This window comes from Onthophagus taurus, chromosome 2, assembly GCF_036711975.1.
Source record: "Onthophagus taurus isolate NC chromosome 2, IU_Otau_3.0, whole genome shotgun sequence".
Classification (NCBI taxonomy): Eukaryota; Metazoa; Arthropoda; class Insecta; order Coleoptera; family Scarabaeidae; genus Onthophagus; species Onthophagus taurus.
In genome coordinates, this window is record NC_091967.1 from 13,775,730 (window position 1) to 13,795,985 (window position 20,256).

Genomic DNA, 20,256 nt, shown 5'->3' on the forward strand with positions numbered 1-20,256 from the left:
TGTTAACCCAACCAGTGTTGAAATTGAACGTTTTGAATGTGGATCCAAATAGATACAAGACGAACTAACGTAAAACATTTATTTTTAGTTGAGTGTCTGGTTTAGATGGTCTCTGGCAGATGATAGAAAATGTTTATTTGACATTTTTATTTTAACATTATCTCTGTTATTCCTTCATTTATACACATATAATGAGTAAATCTGTGTTTAATAATATTTATTGTCAACCTTATAAAAGTAACAAGATTAAGTTATACAAAAATGCAAAAGGTAAGATAACAATCATTGATTGAAAATGTTCATAAAAATTACTTAATGGTATTATGATATTTTTAGATAATATAAATTTTATACAACGATTGGGACTATTAAAAAAATTACCTGTTCATTATGGTTGTGTAAATACATTACAATGGAATAGTACCGGAGAATACATTTTATCTGGATCAGATGACCAACATTTAATGGTTACAAATGGTCATAATTATAAAGTATTAGTTGATTATAACACTAGTCACAATGCTAATATATTTAGTGCAAAGTTTTTACCTATGTGCAATGATCAACAAATTGTTTCTTGTTCTGGAAATGGTACTATATTGCATACAGGTAAGTTTGAATGTTAATGTTGCATAAAAATGTTATGTTACAATATTAATTGCTGTGATGAATTAAATTAGATTTACAAAGACCAAAGGAAACTTATAATAATCAATTTACTTGCCATGGTGGTACAACATATGAAGTTATTACCATATACAATGATCCAAATACATTTTTAAGCTGTGGGGAAGATGGCACAGTACGTTGGTTTGATTTAAGAACAAAATCAAGGTAACATTTTATTTAAATAAAACATATCAATAAAATGATACCACTCTATAGAGAAACTTCTATGTATTAATGTTGTAAAATTTTAATAACATGACTATCATTTTAGTTTTGTAATTCACAAAGGCAAAGCAGTGTTATGAATAAGGTTACCTCTGCAGACTAATGTTTGTAGTATAAATAGCAAAAACCAATGACTATTTTTTTCACAAATTAGGCGCATCACTAAATAAACATTATATTACATAGATTACATATTGGGTAGTTAGAGCAACCAACCTTACACCGCGACCCTACAGATTTATTGTACCTCAATAAATAACATTATCAAATTTCGCTCCTAAAGATCCTTTGGGGAGATAAACTGCGACCCAAAGATCAAGAATCTGATACGATTATCAGCAGGGTCTTCCATGTTAATAAACAACTTAGCGTATCTCATTCCAGGAGAACTGGTCCAGAGTAAGCAAAGTCTCACTTCAGCCCATAGTCTAATCCTTTGTTTGACTATCGCAAATGATACTGCTGGTTCTGGCCCCACTCAAACTCTGTTATCACATCTCAGTGTGTTTAAAGTTCTTTTACAGTCATTAATCAGAGACGACACCGTTTTCACCGTCTGGAGAGCGGCTTGACTGTCTGAGAAAAATCGTACTGTCATGTTCTTCACCCCTGTCTCAAGAAGGATTTTAGCGCCCATGTCAATAGCAAATACTTCCGCCTGGAATACAGTAGAGTACATACCCAGGCTGTAAGCTTGCTTAATCTGAAGATTCTGGCAGTAAAATCCTGCCCCGACCCTACCAGCGTTTTTGGTCCATCTGTGAACATGCAAATATTTGCCTGAACTAGAAAATTTTCGGTTTCGATCCAGGACTGCCGTACAGGCAGTACAATCTGGTATCAAGCATTAATCACCGATAGTGACCCCACTCTATCTCCAGCTACATAAACCAATCTACTGATTTTCCAAAGATAAAATGCGAGCGTGTCAATAATCCCAGCTATACCGCTCATTACCAATTATATGAAATCTAAGCCACTCGCATACCAAGGAGTTGCATGTAAACAGGGATGACGGCATTAGCCACTACGCAAAAGTGTTTAAGAAATTGTAATGGTTCTACTTTCACCTTCCTCTTTCGAAGTCGATCGAGCATCCAATCTAAGGTTTAAGTGATCCAGTTAGAAAAGAGATTATTCAGGTTTGAAGCCTTGCATTGCTTCTACGAGTCGTTTTCAACTCGCCCTCGCCAGTCAGATGCGTTCTTAGCTCGGTCATCAGCTCTTTCATGCTGGGCCAAATCCTGCTCAACATACCCTACGTGCCGTGTCAAAGCCTAGTCAAATGGCGTTGAGATGTATTGTCCTGCAGTTATATACCGTGAAAAGGTGTTAATTATAAATAGTATTTTTTTCCTTGCATATACACTTGGTCAGTAACCAATCATCTTTGAAAAGCGTATGATTTGAGAATTGAAATTAAAAGTGATATAATTTAAAACTGAATAATTGACATATAAATTATTCTATAGAGAGGCAATTTTATTGAAAATACTTAGAATTCAACTTCCATTCAATTATTATCCCAATAAAATATATTTTTTTCTATATTAGTTGTAAAAAATCGGGTTGTAAAGAAGATATTTTGGTCTCCCAATTAAGTGCAGTAACAGCTTTGGATATCAATCCAATGATGTCACATCATCTAGCAGTAGGATGTTCAGATTCTACAGTCAGATTATACGATAGACGTTTTCTAAGCACATCAAGTAAAAAAAAATTTTTTTTCTTAAAAAGAAAATCTAATTATCTGTATTATTTAGATGCGAGCAGTATAAAACCGTTTTCAACAATAGTTGCAACCGAATTAGAAGAGAAAAACTATCGTATTACCTCTTTAAACTACAGCGCGGATGGTCACGATATGTTAGTCAGTTACTCTTGCGATCACATCTATTTATTCGGTTTAAAAGATGTGAGTTGTACGAATTTAAAGCGGGGTCCGAGAATTAGATGTAAATCCAAAAATTCAAACAAACGCGAATGGAAGTGTCCGCCTACCGTAAGAAGACTTCGATTGCGTGGTGATTGGTCCGATACTGGTCCGGATGCAAGACCAGAAAGAGAAAATACTTCAAATCCAAGTATCTATAGTAGTTCTATTTTGAATCATTTTGATAACGCCAGTTTTCTTCCTATCCTGTAGCAGAAATAAGTCAAGCTCGCCCTCAATTACATGGTAGTTTAATGCAAAGAATGACTCGGGTGTTATCTCATATGTTAAACGATCCGATGACCAGAGCCGCATTAAATGCTGTGGGTGATGGGGGTCCGGAAGGAGAAAATGCAACCGTTGACGTCACCGCTGACGCCAATGAAAATAACGCGGAAGCTTCGCAAAATAACGAAGAAAATAATTCGATGGTTTTGGAAACTTCTCCGGCTTCATCTCAAAACAACGCAGACTGTGATACAAATTCATCTGAAGGCGCAGATTTTTCTTCGCAACCTTCCAGTTCCCAAACGACTAGAAGTGAAGCTATGGAAACTGAAGATGGTGAGGAAGAGAACCAAGACGAGGGCGGAGAAGATAAAAAAGAAGATAATTGGTAATTTTAGATTTTTGTTGTTTGATCATTATTAACGTTATTGTGAGATTGTGCTTTGGCATTTTAATTTGATTTTTATCCTGTGTTTTTATAGCATTATTCATTTAATCACACGATTAAAAATCACGTGACTAATTATTTTTATACTTTTTTTATCGTCTATATATTAAAAAAATTAACTAATCCCATAATAAAATGTTCAATTAAAACATTAGAGACATTAAATTTTCATTAGGCAGCTTATTTGTTAGTCACTTAACTAACAGATTCAGCTGGAAATTGATAAATCGGTTCTCAGTTAAATAAAGAACATTGCTCTCTAAAAGTTTTATCATATTGAACACCTGCAAAAAAATATAGTAAGGAATACGCTGTTTGACTATGTCTAAAGATAAAAGGAGAATCACAGGATAAAAATAATGCTGTTAAATAGCATAATTAAGCTAAGTTAACTTGATTGGCTTGTTTATGGGTATTGCGGCTGTGGCAAATTGCAAATTGAACGAAAAACAAGTACACAAATAAATAATAAGAAAACTAGAGCGTGTGTCTCTTTCTACGTTGTAGTACAAAAAAAGTCCAATCCACGTCTTCAAATCAGACAAGTCACACAGTTGATCCCTCGACAATTAATACATCAATAATAACTAGGCATCTAAGACAACATCTATCTCTTCTACGTAGCTTGCGTCAGGGTTACATTGCGCAGCACGGCGATGAACCTTCCGTTAGTCTGCGTTATTTCGACCAGAGCACTTCCGGGTCCACCATCAGCCTTAATCCATCTAATATTATTTACGATAATTTACCGGAATCAGAAGATACCAAAGAATTAGTAAGTATTTGATTATTTCTATACGTTTTATTTTTTTCATTTATGGCTTTATAGCCGCAGGATGGTGATGTAGAGTTGGATTATGAAGAAACCGATGAAACAGGGTATTCCGATATCGTTTTTGAAGCGGAAAGGAAAATGAAATATTCTGGACATCGAAATGCACGGTAAATTAAAAAGAATTATTATTATTTAAAAAAAATTTAAGTGATATATCGTGATATTGTGTATTTGAAATAAAGAGGTTTTTAGGACAATGATAAAAGAAGCAACATTTTGGGGTAATGATTATGTAATGTCTGGTTCCGATTGCGGGCACGTTTTTGTTTGGAATCGCCATAACGCTGAGTTGCAAATGTTGCTCCAAGCTGATCAACACGTAGTAAATTGTTTACAACCTCACCCATCATTACCATTATTAGCAACGAGTGGTATTGATCATGATATTAAACTGTGGGCTCCAGTTTTACATGAACCTGCTTTCGATAGCGTTACAGCCAATAAGGTTAGTACTAATATTTTAATATATTGTCTCTAATAAACATTTTAAAAATCTAATAACTATTAATGTGTTAATATTATATAGCTTATGGAAAGAAATGAGATAATGTTGGAAGAAACAAGAGATACAATAACAGTTCCAGCAGCTTTTATGATTAGAATGTTGGCGTGTTTGAACCAAATAAGGCAAGGAGCTCGAGCTAGAACGAACGCGGATGAGAATGAAGATTGTTAAAGATTATTACTTACATTTCTTTTAAAAAAATTGTTAATATTGTTGTACTTTATTATAATGATCTTATTTATGATATAGTATCTAATGTAAATAATAGATTTTTTTGTGGATAATAATATATTTCTAAAAAGTTAATTAATAATATTGTTTTTTTAAATAAAACCAATTTAATTGTATAACAGAAACTTTATTGCACAACAGGTTTTAAAATTCCATAAAACATTTTTAAGATATAAGTACATGGTTTTCAATAAGACTAGAACGTTTTTTAATGATTATCAACCTCATATTTTTCTTAAATAATTTTTCGTTAAAATTTCATTTTAAAATAACAAACAATAAATTAGATCCATAAAATGGTGTTCAAATACAACAAACTTAAAACTAGGTTTGTACATATATCACAAAATTTGTGGACGGTCCTAAGCAAACATATTTTCATTTTTCTCTTTATCACTTACTCCTACTGTTTAAAATATTGACCATGCAAAGTTAATTACTTTCCATACATATAACACCAAAACTGTGGGATAAAAATAACATCGATTATTGTAATTATTAAGAATTAAGTACTACTTTTTTAACAATCTGCAAATAATACCTAAAAGTAGCTATATTCTATTAAAAAGAGATTAAATCGTAGAAGTTAAGTCTAGATATTTTTTAATAAAGAAGTATTATCACTGTTGAATAAAATTTTAACTATATTATGCTTCTTCAGCTTCTAATAAATGTTGTGCTTCAACTGCTTGTTGAAAAGATTTTGGAAATCGTTTATTTAAAGCTGCAGCGGTTGTCATATTTTGTTGTCGTCTTATTAATATTATTGTAATTGCAGCCGCGCAACTTATTAATAATAACGATAACGACATACCGACCACTAAAAACAAATTTGTACTTAAGATCAAACAAACAAAAAAGATAATAACTAATAATTAACTATTAATTAAAAGTGAGAAATAAAAAATAAACTATTAGATGTAATAATACCTGTGATAACAATCACTTTAACAGCATGTGAAGTTTCTTTTTTATCCACCACTTCTTTTATTAAATTTGTATTGATGGGTCTACGAGATTGCAGTTCTAAAATATTTGCGAATACTGAATATAAATCCACTGTATTAAATGGATTAATTTTGTGGTTTTTCCTTATTTTTGGACCACGAGCGATAAAAAATGAATACATTTCTTTAATATCCACTGCATAACCATGCATTCCAAACAAAGAATTTGGTCCCACTAAAAAAATTCAATATTAATGGAATGAAAGAATTTTCTTTTCAACACACCTTTCAAATTATACAATTTTGTATAATATGCAACTGTGTCAATAAAATCATCAAACGCATATCCTTTATCAGCCAATAATAAAATAGGTGGGGTACGTATATTTCGCCTGAAATGCCATCTGTTTGGTATTTCACTTTTTTTATAAACGGTAAAATGTCCCAATTCTGCCGATGCCTTTTTTAATCGATTATAAACATCATCTGTGTAACCTAAATTATTTCTGTTTCAATGTCTGTTAAGAAAAGGCAAATAATTCTTACCCTCTTCTGGTATGACATGTAATGTGGGCGACGAATCGGCGAACGAATAGGTATTTTTTTCCAAATAATTCGATACGTTTAAAATATTTTTATATTTTATACTAATCATTCCATGATCTCCTAAATGTATCACGTTAACTAGATGAGATAAATGATGTTTTCTTAATTTGTCATGCAAATATTGTGTTACATTATCCAATTTTTTTATCATATTTTCAACAACTGTAGAATCTGGACTGTAAACGTGTCCATGAAAATCTGGTTCTTCTATATAAAGCATTACTAAATTAGCTGGATATTGAGGATCCATTATCCAAGAAATAGCCTACATAAGCTTATTATTATTATAATTAAAAACCTTTATTATTAAAAATTTAGAAAAATTAATAACATTTTACAAAAATATCTAAATTATAAAATTGCATAAAATTTTAATTGAGTTATTACAAAATATATAACTACAGAATTAAAAATACAGTTTAAAAATGTGATAGTTTAAATAACAGACGATTTACAAACGATGTGGCAATTGCCAGCTAATAGCTTTTAGTATTCATTATACAGTGTCAAATAATTACAATTTTAAGTCCACATAGATGAGAGCTTGGACAGTTTAAGAAATGTACGCCCCTCCACATGAAGCGAAAAATATTCATACTCCACATGCACATTGTGTGGAAAGAATATATTGACGCAGTACCGTTGTGGGTTTTAACCTTACCGTTTATCGTCATAGCTACAAAAAGAATCTAAACAGAATGCAGTCCACCTCCACTGCAGCCAGAAAAATCATGTTAAGCCTACCAATTTTAAAAATATATTAAGAGATGGCGCTGGTTGCCATTTTATGACTAAATACATAATTGCTATACTCTGTTTTTAAACCAGGAGGAGTAAACGCGAAAGTCAGATTTACACTAGGAAAAATCACCAGAAAATATCACTAGATATTTTGGCGGTAAATTTAAATTAATAATTATTATTATTTATTTACTTATTATTATATTTATTTTCGTTCGTTATTGTCAACACTAAACATACAAATTAACATTGAAGTTATGAGTGTATTTATTTCAAAATATAATAAAGAAGGGTTTAAGAACACAAAATTTACAATAATGACACGAAACTGTCGATTTGTCAATAACCTAACCTTCAAAATCAAAATTCAAAATTGCCTGTGTGTGAACCTTCCTCGCATTCAACCAATCACGTGCAAGGTCAATCTGGTGACAAATTTAAAATACTCCTCCTGGTTTAAAAACAGAGTATAATTGCCAAAGAAAATTTCAAGGTATAATTAATGTTTGTAAACAAAACTAACCTTACCTAACATTCCTTCACGCTATAATTGACATTACAAAAGAAAACTTCACGCTATAATTGCCATTACTAATTGCCAAAGAAAACTTCATGGTATAATTAACGTTTGTAAACAAAACTAACCTTACCTCACATTCCTTCACGCTATAATTGACATTACAAAAGAAAACTTCACGCTATAATTGCCATTACAAATTGCCAAAGAAAACTTCAAGGTATAATTAATGTTTGTAAACAAAACTAACCTTACCGAACATTCCTTCACGCTATAATTGACATTACAAAAGAAAACTTCACGCTATAATTGCCAAAGAATACTTCATGGTATAATTAATGTTTGTAAACAAAACTAACCTTACATCACATTCCTTCACGCTATAATTGACATTACAAAAGAAAACTTCACGCTATAATTGCCATTACTAATTGCCAAAGAATACTTCATGGTATAATTAATGTTTGTAAACAAAACTAACCTTACCTCACATTCCTTCACGCTATAATTGACATTACAAAAGAAAACTTCACGCTATAATTGCCATTACAAATTGCCAAAGAATACTTCATGGTATAATTAATGTTTGTATACAAAACTAACCTTACCTAACATTCAGCGTCTGAAGACACAGGGCTAAACCCGAAACTTAAAAATATACAACTTAGCGCTGAATAACAATTAAAACTAGAACTAACACTTGCACTAGAACTATACTCTGCTTTTAAACCAGGAGGAGTAAACGCGAAAGTCAGATTTACACTGGAAAAAATCACCAGAAAATATCACTAGATATTTTGGCGGTAAATTTAAATTAATAATTATTATTTATTTATTTACTTATTATTGTATTTATTTTCGTTTGTTATCGTTAACACTATAAATACAAATTAAATTTGAAGTTATGAGTGTATTTATTTCAAAATACAATAAAAAAGAGTTTAAGAACACAAAATATACAATAATGACACGAAACTGTCGAATTATCAATTACCTAACCTTCAAATTCAAAATTGCCTGTGTGTGAACCTTCCTCGCATTCAACCAATCACGTGCAAGGTCAATCTGGTGACAAATTTAAAATACTCCTCCTGGTTTAAAAACAGAGTATAGCAAAATATATTTAGTATACCTATTAAACACACGACCTGGCGTAGTTACGAGCTACAAGTCCATTCTTTTGTATCGTAAATGAAAGATATCATCGTCAAATAGGCACCGCTATAAAATTTGCTGCTGACTATATTTAGTTCCAACATTACGATTATTACTGATAGTACTATATCTGTTTTAGCTCTAATTATAAGTAGAGAAAAGATCACCTCCGTAATAGTAATGGATCGCCATCTAACGCTTGAGGACGCGGCAACACTCAACTGTGATACATTCCAGTGATTATAGGAAATTTTGACATACCTATGAAATAAGCACTTCTATTCATTTGATTCTCTAGTGTCTTATATTGATATAATCAAAAATCTATTATGCATGAAATATTTAGATTGGTGGGAGAGAATTACAAATTACCAACCAGTTATGAAGTTATTCAACAGAGGAGGCAGCTCAGTAAATTAGGCTAAGTAAAAATATCCTACACATTGTTACACAACTTAAGACTAGTTACTGTAAACATACACCTTTATAACTTAAGACTTGTTGATACCCCTCTATTTCATATCTATACATAATACATAAGACAATCAAAGACATCTCCACTTTGCTAGACCTCAAATTCAAAGCAATCAAGTCAATTAATCAAAGAAGAGTGGTTGAGCACAGATAGAGCCAGAGACAAACCTCTGAGCCGTATCCTAGCCTTTGGTAATTTCTTTGGCTGGTACAATGGGTCCAATCCAACACAATAGTTAGGTTGATACAAAATTGTTAGGAACATTTCCAACAAAAACAATATAAACAAGTGTTTCAAGTAACTCCAGTTTGATAAGAGTCAAGCAATATGAACAAAAAAGTAGGACCTATTTTGCAAGAAACCTTTAAGTTGACAGGGGGACACTGCCATAATTTAATTAGGTACAATTGTTTAGGTTGTAGAGTAAATTTTGTGAAGGAAATTACATGCTTGTTTTCACTGAATGTCACAACAAAGCTGAAAAGATATTACTTTTGTTTATTAATGATGATATTTTCTACCATACTTATCTATTTTGATTTATTTTGATCAAAAAATTTCAGATTGTTAGTCCCAATGAAGTATTTGTTTCAATAAAATTTTACACAAATTTATAATATTATGGAAACCTTGTAAAATGCCTAATTATTTCATCCAATTACTTACAGTATCTACTCTTTTATACAGATCATATTTAGGATCCCAACTTTCAAAATGTGTAGGTGTTACATTTTGATAAGAAAATTTACATCCAGGCCACATCATACAACCTGAATATCTATTACTTTCCGACATCTCATTTAAAGTCTAAAAATCAAGTCTACACAAAATTCTTAACACTTTTAAAAATAAATACTAACATACCCATATTGGTATAGCTTTATCATTTTGCATAAACATACTTTTCTCCATACCAATTTTTTTCCTTGTTTCAGGATCATAAAAATTATTTCCCATAACACCATGTTCTTCAGCATACATACCAGTAGATATTGTAAAATGATTTGGAAACGTTTTCGTTGGAAAAACATTATACATATAGTCAGCATATGTTCCCTCTCGTTGCAACTTTACCAATGTTGGTGTAGAAGCTTTATTTATGTAATCATATCGAAATCCATCGTATGAAACTATTAATAATATTGGCTTATTAGAATATGTATAGGCGAATTGTATAAAAACGCATTGTAGAAATATATTAAGTAACATTACGTATACCCCACATAAAATTATAATGTTTTGAAAGAACTGACATTTATGACATTGACTTCTAACCTATTTTAAATATTTCAATATCGATTTTAAGCATAAAATAAAAAGAATTTAATTTATAAATTATTCTGGTTAATAATTTCTTAGATAGTATTAAAAATTATTTTAATATTTATTAAAAATCAACAAATTAAAATAACATAATAGAACGCTTCCTGAAATTATTTAATGAACGTTTACTAAACGAAATAGGATTATAGAACTTTAATCAATTTTAAACCACCAATTAAAGAAAATTGTTCCCGCTTCACTAACAAACAATTACAGTGTATATCCCATTACCCTTTATAAATCCTTTAAACTCATAATTAGTGTGTACAACTGAGTGTCATGTTTGTATAAAGATTTTTTGTTGTGATTAAAGTTTTGTATTAGTCATTCAGTGGCACAATTTTTAAAGTATACAAGGGCGGAAAAGAATTATATCATAAAAAAGAATTGTTAGTTTGGTGAAAAACATGGAAATTATATTATACAATTTTTAAATACATCTAGTCGTCAAAACGGAGTGGTTAATAGAAACTAATGGGTGTGATGAGAGGTGCAGTCCCCCTTGTTGGGCTGCCTGAATTATGGGCAATTGTATGGGGCGATGTTTGCCTCAATCGAATCGTTTCGTTTCAAAACACAATAGTATTCACGATTTTTCACAATTACTTGAAGAGGTAAGAATGTTTATCTACTTGGTTCAGAATTAACTTAATAATTAAAATTATATGTTTATAACAGAATAAGTACTAATTTAAGATTTGTTTTAAAGAATTCTATGCAGCATGAGGAAGATAAGAGGTAATTATTTGAAATTTAGATGATTTTCTAAACAAAGAAAATGTGTATTTAAATTTTCTGTGCAATCGTGGATGTAGAAATATCTTTGTAAGGCTATTTTCCAAAAGGAAATCAAGAAAAAAGGTGAAAAACTTCGTTGAATTATGCTTTATCATTAGTAACTTAAATCGTTTTTTTAGAAGCCCGTTCTGGAATTTGTTGATGATATATTAACTCCTCATCTCACCACATACAATAGACTCAATGATAGCCAACAACTATCTTGTACAAGGTAAACTTAAAATTAACATTTTAATCAAAAAATGCGATAATTAAAGATATATTTTTTAGTTCATTTACAGGCAAAGATATTCCATTACAATGTTTAGATGCGAAAGCTTTGCTTGCAAGAACAAACATGTCAACTCCAGCTAGTTCCTTGGATTTGGAATGGGAACATGAAACTTTACCCATTTCAATGGTAAATGATGCTTCAGGTGGTTCATGGTACTTAATAATTTCTTTAAAGAATTGAACAAGGAATTAATAAATTTGTTATAGGACGATTATGCAAGAAGATATAATGGAAAATATAGATAATACAGAATCTAGTGTAAAAAATCCAATATACACCGAATCAGATTGGTCACGAGTATCTTCCGCTAATTCTTTGGAATGGGATAATGTTCCAACTTCAATTCAGGGAAGTCCACCCGCTTCAGAAGTCGATGCGGATACCCAATTTTTACTGAGCGAAATCGAAAGACTCACATCGCAAACTTTGATGGAAACTGGCAAGGAATTGTTTAGCTGACTTAAATTACTCTTTTTTAATAACCCGATAGAAAAAAATTAAATTGTTATTGAATAGAATAATAATTACTGTTGTGCATTACCATATTTTTAAGATTTATGCTTTTTTTTGAATACATATTTATGGGTACAGAATTTTATTATAAATTGAAAATGAAATAAACACTATATAATGAAAGACTCGTTTAGTTGAGGCAATTTTCAATTTATAAATAAAAAATTTGTACTAAAGGGATGAAATGAGCTTAAGAATAGTTATGTAAAAACTTATTTTTTTCTTTCAAGTCAAAAGTAATGAAGGTACAAAATGATTCATCCAAAACAGAGGAATATAAGAAGATAAATGTGTTAAAGAATGAAAAATAAAAACGAAATGTTGACTATAAAGTAATGAATTAATGTGTGTAATAATTATGTTTTAATATTGATTATTATAATCAAAATAGTAGGTAGGGACCAATAGCTTATTTTTGTATAGTTCAAATTGCAAATGGTTTATGGAAAGTTAATAAAGACAATAGGTAATGTAGTCAACATCACATACACTGTGTATATTAAGTAAATAATATAAGTTAGGTTGAAATTCTTTCAGAAAAATGCTTGGACACAAAGAATTGAAATTCTTATATGATGATAGAGTATGAACTCAACGTGAAGTGTAGTTCTCACATGGAATTTTGTAACATGCTTAGTAATGCTAGGTCTGCTGGACTTATAACCAATAATTTTAGTTTTTAACGTTACTTGTCGAAGTTGTCCCATTATTTGCTAGTTTATATTTCTCCAAAGACTCTTATAAGCTTCAAGGTAAATTATTCATAATAGCATACTCGCAAGTTGAGTTGTTGCTAAAGCCAAGGGGCTTTATCTGTTCTACTTCTTTGAGATATGGTTGCTTTTCCATCAAAACGAATACATCTGAGGAGAAATCTAAACCTTGTTTTAGACATCACCATACGGAATATTTCTATTCCAAAGTTATTGGTTGATAAAAAATCATCAAGGCGTCGAAGACCGCCTCGAAATACTCCTGCTAAGTTTCTTTGTAATCTATATCATAGCCGAACTTCTTGATACTATTTGAGTTACAGACCAGTTAGTAGTGAGCAAAATTGACAGGAAGTTTCGACATACTGGTTCTGTAAAAGATAAGCCAAGGAATAAACGCCCTAAAATCAACGAGGACATAAAACTAAATGTTTTACTAGCTATAGAAGAAATACATATAGCCAATAACTATGATACCCTCTTTCATCAGTATGTAAGGTTTTACGACTGAAAAATTAATCCTTATAAAATACAACTGGTATGTGAATTAAATGAAGACACTCAAATCTTAATGGATTCCTAGTCATGTTGAAAACATTTTGTTATCAGATGAATCAACCTATACATTAACCGGGCAAGTTAATAGACAAAACTGTCTTTGTTGGGCAAAAAAAATCCCAGAGGCATGAAAGAACAACACGCTCAATGTCCTCAAAAAATTTATATTTGGGCAGGAATTATCAACAATCGGGTCTTACTTTTTTGAAGAGACACGAAATCTTTCAAGAATGTCTAATCCCGAATTTAAGAAATTCATTTTCCAGTGGTGAACCCGACGAAATTTTATAGCTCATGCAAGATGATGCAAAACCACACTATGCAGTTCTGGTCTATCTTGATAAAATAGCACATCCCAACTTATGGATTTGAAGGTGTGGATCAATTGAATATCAACCAAGGACCGCGGTCTTTTGGATTATTTTTGTATGGAGTTTTTACAAAAATGTTGTATACAAAACTAAACTTGAATCGTTTGACCACTTAAAAGCTAGAATTACAAGAGAATGTGCTAACATTAGTCAAGAAATAATTATTAGGGTCCAGCATGAATTTATGGAGTATTATCAGCCATAAGAAGAGTTTCAGTTTCAGAACTTAATTATGTAGATAATTATTATTCCTTATTAATTACAATATTAAGATAACACCATGTTATCTTTTACCTGAAATAAAATAGTAGTAATATTTTTTAACAGAGATTCACAATTTCATATCTCAATTTTGGGAAAATCTGTACATTTCAATTTTATCTCAATAAATGCGCGTTAAATAAAATAACATAGATGTCCAAGCATTTTTCTGAAAGAAAATTTTATTTCTTACATTATGTACACAGTGTATATTGTGGTTAGAAAATAATGAAAATATTCTAAAAGGGAAAAAAATATTTATTAACTTATCAAAAATCTACATGGAGTGGCCTTTTTTGTTGATTATATTAGATGTTTAAAATTATGTTAAAAAAAACTTTCTCAACTAATATGCCTAAAAACAATACTGTTTTGGAAAGCATAAAGGGATTTAATGAATTATCTTAATCTCCTCAATAAGAACATATTTTATTGTGAAACGCTGCTGAGACTTTTGATTTTAAACACAAATAAGATGTATAATCAATAATAAAATAATTCATATTTTGTAAAGAAACAAAAGAAAAGGCTAATAAAGGCTTGCAAAAGGAATTGTATTGTTATTAATTTTATAATATCTTTTTAACAAAAAAATTGTAATATATGTTAACAATGCATAGTTAAAAAGGTGTAAATAAAGTAGAATGAAAGTAGTCTAGATTCAAATATGTGAATAAAATTGTATGTCTGGACATATCGAAATAAAAATAAAAATCTTTCCTGATTATAATTAAAAGAATTTATTTTTTAAGGATTTATAAAAAGTCATCAATATTATAATTACTGTAGCAATGAAATTTATTCCCTAAATTGTTTTTGTGTTGGGGTTCAAAGGAGGTTTTCGTCAATTTTAATAGCTTATTTGCTAAATCTTCCATTATAGCACCTAAAAATTAATGAATTGTATTAATTATTCATTTAAAAAAATAAAATTTTATTCAGATTTCGTCTTATTATTATTTTCCTTACCAGTGCATAAAATGTACTTTTCTTTTCCAATATATTTCATAGTTGAAACAGTTTTCATAAGACATTCTTCAGAAAGAAATGGGGGATCAGCAATAACCAAATCGTAATAACCTTTATATTCATTAGGAATTTTTAAGGGATTATTATAATCATAATAAATAAAATCATCACCGCAATAAGAAAATCTTTTATCATATTCATACAAATGTACTATAAAAGATAATTTAATTCATTTTACTTTAAAAAATTCTTTAGAAACCTACCTGAACAGTTATTTAATTCATCTTTAAACGTTTTATACAACGTAGGACACGAAATCAATGCAATTTTATCTCCACTTTGAACACTTTTCTTAGCTATCTTACATAAAGTATTAACTGTAGAATCGTTATACCAAAATTGACTTAATTGCTGAAAAAATATTTTATAAAATGTGAATTCAAATGTGTTTTTGTATTTACCCAATTTTCATCTGGAGTGTTATCGGATAATATTGTTTGTAAATGTTGCTTTTGGTCTTGTTCTCTATAAAATTCTTGTAAAGCTGCAAAAGTTTCAGCTGAAAGTTGAGGAGGATCATCATCGTTTTCCATCTTTCACAAGAATATCTTAATTTATTGTTAGATTGATTCCATACAGTCATAGATAATGTATAGATGTGACATTAGCGTTGAATTTTTGTCGCTCAGCACTAGCGCCACCAAATGCTTGATTCCATACTAATATCAAATACCGCCAATTTCAAATGTGACATATTTTTATTCTAAAAAAACTTTTCAGATAATTTTTTGATTTTGGGGCAATTAAGAAGTGTATGTTGTATACTTAAAAATTTTATTTAAATATTGAATGTTGTAAAACAAAAGTACAGTTTTGAACAGTAAAAAACTTAAAACTTATTGTTAGACAATAAATCAATCTTAGATAATAAAGAAAAAGTTTTCTAGTTATAAAGTTTTAAACAGAAATAATAATAAATAAAATAATTGAAATTTACAATTACAATAGTTGGAAATGTTAACAATATCAGAAAAATTCACATTAATTCAAATATGTGCACTGTAATTTGGAATAGACACTTTATGTTCTATTTTGCATTATAATTTATGTTGAATAAAGACGTTTATTATTAGTATTAACAGTATTCAATACTCTTATTTAATTTTTTTGTTATTTTTCCTAATTGGTTCCAATTTGAAACCTTTATCACATTCTGACTATCGGTTCATCCTAAAACGTTCATAAAATAAAAATTTAATGTATAAGTACAATTGTTACAACAGTCATATTAAAATTTTAACATTGATTTGATGTTATACAAAGGTTAATTGCTGTATATATAAAGATCCAACAAAACTGCTTACAATATGTTACTATGGTATTTTAACTAAGACAGAAATAAAATAAATAAAAAGTTATAAGTATAATAAGTATTATAATTATGGTATATTATTATATTATAACATTTATTTAATTATATATAATATATAACATGCTTGTATAAGCCTGTAGGTACAGACCTATGTATAATGTTTATAATATATAAAATATATACATAAACTCATAATCTCTTATCATACCATCGGCAAAACTAGAACATACTATTATTCCTTATTACTATTCCATCCAACATGTTCCTTAGAGAAATGCTTTCCACCATGAACATTTCTGTAAATTCTCATGTCTTCATATTGCCACAATTCTTCCCATCCACTTAGTTCAATTGACCTTTGAAATATTTGTGGATAGTTTTGGGTTTGGAAATCGGTAAAAAGTTCCACACCGTTCTCTGCATTCATCCGTAGCGTAATTCCTTCCACTAATTTTCTATTAAAAAAGATGTACCTACATATTTGTCATTTTTAAATTACATTTATAAAAAAAGAAAACTCTTAAATTAAATGTACTTACCATAGGTAAAACTTCGGAAAATAACATCCTTAATAAAATACATAGTAACAAATTACTTAAAAAACACCGAAAACTTACAAAATTCTTAAACATCAACTTACACCAACAAACTGTCATTGTCAACAAAACAAAGCTTTCCTAAGTCGCCCCTGAAGTTGGTAACGATATAATGAACACTAGCGCCATCAATGCGTCGGTTCTATACTAACAATAACATTCGTGACTATGTTCACAATGGTTAACCTAGCTCCTATTAAGTGCCAGGGGTATGCATACAGTATTAAAAGCAATTAAAAGTTAGGTTATGTGGAGTGTCAAAAAGATAGGTTATGTTTTGATGTTTCATCAAAAAGAATTTTGGAGAAACTTAGTTTGTACATAAAATAATAATTCAATATTTAATAATTAAAAATAACAAAAATGTGTTTTCATTAAGAATGAATTAGATACGTGGAACAGCTTTATAACCTATTTGTCAAGTTTGAATTTTTGATGATTTTAAGTAACATTAACGAAATATGTACGTGTCTTTAATTATTTGAGCTTTTTATGAAAACGACAAAGTTTTTTAAAAAGTAATAAGAGTAAAAAATTTTAAAATTAAGTTCCACATGAAATGTATTAAATCCGCCAAAAGGTTAGAAAAATCTGTCAAAATTTAGAGGACCATCATCTTAATCAACCCTTTGAAATGCTTTAATAGGTCTCAACTTGCTACCAATTAATACCCTTGGCACACTCATAACGTATACCAAATTTGGTACTTCTAGCTTAATGTATTACGAAGATATTGAATGTTTTAAAAATTTAAGACCCAACTTTGAGGGCCTATAACTCCTCAGCAACTTAGTATAGAGATAAGTTGCGTTAAATTATCTTATTTTCTTGTTTTCTACATGTCCCTGCTCTGTGTCGGTTCTTTTGTGAATCACCCTGTACAAATAGTTTATTTTTAAAATACACCACTTCACACAATTCTAAAGCATGTGCAAATTATTAAGTTTAGTATCAAGAAGTACAATAGCAGGAAGCGGAAAGCAATCTATATAAAATTCAACTCATGCGAGAATTAAAGTCGAATGATGTTTATGTTGACTGGATTTTTTCAAATCGAGAACTTCCAATACACCTCATTATATAAATTGTCCACTGAGTATCTAAACATCGGTATGACTATTGAACTAGCAGTGTCATAAATCCACATTTCCTTGAAAATGAAACGGCAATTGGGAATGAGTCTTGTTGGGTTGGGTTGGGATTCGAAATTCGATGGTTGAAGCACCAAAATCATAAATGCCAAAATTTATTGACAACAATATTGATCGTATGTATAAGGTAATGAAGTATTGAGACTGGTTAGCACGAAGATGTGTGATTGTGCCTCTTTACACAAATACACGTAAAAAAGAACAGTATAGGATAAAATCACAAAAATAGATTTTATCAAATAACTTTAATGTATTATTAATAAGTTGAAACATATGACTCATTTTCTGATAATTTCAGGAAAATCATGAAAACGGCATTGTTGACACAAACCGTAATTCACCCCAATTCTCAAAATAGGTAGGATAATTTATCTATTATTATGTCATCAAGATACATACCTGTAATTTTCTATAATGTTAGTAAATTGAAATAATTTCCAACAGTTTACCATTCACCTTTGTAAAATCAAACCAACCTAACCAAATGACTTTGTGTTTTTGCAAAACCCTAAACTTAACTTTATACTTATTTAGATTAACCGGTTTATTTCCGATAAAATGGTACCACATAAAAAGCGAGTGTCACTTTAAAATTTCGAGAATATGGGGTTTTTACAGTTATTTTTTAGCTGTATTGATGATTATTTCGTTTTTAATGTTTACGAATGTTTTATTACTATTCCAAATTGCTTCGACACAATCTTTATCAGAAATTCTAACGGTTTTTGAGGATACAGTTTATATGGTCTATATTACAATAATTATTTTTTCGACAGTTTTTCAATCAAAAGCATACGCTGATGTTATGAATACGTTGATTGAGTTACAAAGAACTGGTTTAATGTGTAACGGAGCTTTAAAAACTATAAAAACAATGAATTCAATAAGTTTCTTTCTTGTTTTATTTGTAATATTTGGAAAGTTTACTTTTTTGTTTTATTTCCAAAATCAGTTTGAAAATACATTAATGGATAAGAAATTTTTTCTTGCAAGAATGATTCAATTATATACTTACGTCGCTTACGCGTCTTTTGTTATAATCGTTGTTGTACTTACCACGATTTTTGGTTGTTTTCAAGAAATTTTTAAAACTACATTAAAACGACATAATATTCATTACTTTGGTATGGCTGAAATCAAGTGGGAGACAATCGATCTTTTATGGAAAACTTGCAATCAAAAATATCATAATAAAATTAGAATTAAAGGAACATTGGAGGAAAAATTTGAATATTTAATGATTCTTCATGAACGTATTTGCCATATTACCACCAGAATGAATCGAGTTTTAGATCTGGCGTTGTTCGTGCATATGATTGTTGAAATTGTTATGATTGTTGTTCATAGCTATTTGGGTATTAAATGTTTTGTTGGTGATTCTTGTGATATTGGAGTGGAATTGATTACAAGTCTGTTATCTATTTTTCATATTGGAAGTCTTTTAATGTTTTTAATGTATTGTCAAAGATTTTATAATAAGGTAATTTTAATTTATTAAATAATTTTTTTGATTCTTTTAATTGTAATTTTAGGTGTACTTTTTGAAACATTACTTATTAGAATACTCGACAAAAATTAAGCGTTCCTCTATTCAATTACATATTAGAATATTTTTAACAAAATTTAATGTATTTCAAGATCTTACAGTTTTTGGGATGTTTCATATCAATCTTAGTATTGCTCCTCCTGTAAGAATTTTATTTATACAGTAAAACCTCGATAGATCGGACTACGGACATAACGGATATAATATTTGTTGCCATTTGGAACATGTAAAACTACGAAATCAGCTAATTTTCATATTTTCGTATTTTTCTCGATTTTTATGCATGTGACAGAAAA

At 29.7% G+C, this 20,256-nt stretch overlaps 4 protein-coding genes and 1 long non-coding RNA gene across 8 annotated transcripts; 2 read left to right on the forward strand and 3 right to left on the reverse strand.

The window, feature by feature from the left end:
• Positions 1–110: 110 nt before the first annotated feature.
• LOC111425853 (DDB1- and CUL4-associated factor 6-like) lies at positions 111–5,149 on the forward strand. 4 transcript variants are annotated; one of them, XM_023060138.2, is made up of 10 exons: positions 111–270; positions 337–609; positions 681–834; positions 2,449–2,603; positions 2,658–2,978; positions 3,041–3,443; positions 4,011–4,278; positions 4,333–4,445; positions 4,531–4,783; positions 4,865–5,149. In XM_023060138.2, exons 1-10 carry the CDS (start codon positions 192–194, stop codon positions 5,012–5,014), a joined length of 2,169 nt encoding a protein of 722 aa, XP_022915906.1. In that variant the 5' UTR covers positions 111–191; the 3' UTR covers positions 5,015–5,149. The 4 variants fall into 4 exon arrangements, with proteins under 4 accessions (XP_022915906.1, XP_022915905.1, XP_071050425.1 ...); XM_023060137.2 differs by having other exon boundaries at positions 2,449–2,978; XM_071194324.1 differs by having other exon boundaries at positions 2,449–2,978; positions 4,095–4,278.
• Positions 5,150–5,186: 37 nt separating this feature from the next.
• LOC111425854 (bis(5'-adenosyl)-triphosphatase enpp4-like) lies at positions 5,187–10,775 on the reverse strand. Its single transcript, XM_023060140.2, has 6 exons — positions 10,380–10,775; positions 10,182–10,322; positions 6,568–6,892; positions 6,307–6,516; positions 6,005–6,256; positions 5,187–5,894 (listed from the first exon to the last, which is right to left on the reverse strand). The coding sequence occupies exons 1-6, from the start codon at positions 10,722–10,724 to the stop codon at positions 5,722–5,724; spliced, it is 1,446 nt and encodes a 481-aa protein (XP_022915908.1). The 5' UTR covers positions 10,725–10,775; the 3' UTR covers positions 5,187–5,721.
• Positions 10,776–10,875: 100 nt separating this feature from the next.
• LOC111425943 (uncharacterized) lies at positions 10,876–15,269 on the forward strand. The gene is made up of 6 exons (XM_023060234.2): positions 10,876–11,452; positions 11,548–11,576; positions 11,654–11,699; positions 11,756–11,847; positions 11,907–12,062; positions 12,117–15,269. Exons 1-6 carry the CDS (start codon positions 11,360–11,362, stop codon positions 12,367–12,369), a joined length of 669 nt encoding a protein of 222 aa, XP_022916002.2. The 5' UTR covers positions 10,876–11,359; the 3' UTR covers positions 12,370–15,269.
• LOC111425944 (EEF1A lysine methyltransferase 1) lies at positions 15,051–15,983 on the reverse strand. Its single transcript, XM_023060235.2, has 4 exons — positions 15,757–15,983; positions 15,559–15,706; positions 15,296–15,505; positions 15,051–15,212 (listed from the first exon to the last, which is right to left on the reverse strand). Exons 1-4 carry the CDS (start codon positions 15,886–15,888, stop codon positions 15,082–15,084), a joined length of 621 nt encoding a protein of 206 aa, XP_022916003.2. The 5' UTR covers positions 15,889–15,983; the 3' UTR covers positions 15,051–15,081.
• Positions 15,984–16,112: 129 nt separating this feature from the next.
• Positions 16,113–17,479, reverse strand: LOC139429016 (uncharacterized). Its single transcript, XR_011639728.1, has 2 exons — positions 17,207–17,479; positions 16,113–17,140 (listed from the first exon to the last, which is right to left on the reverse strand). It is a non-coding gene; the product is annotated as an uncharacterized lncRNA (long non-coding RNA).
• Positions 17,480–20,256: the final 2,777 nt, after the last annotated feature.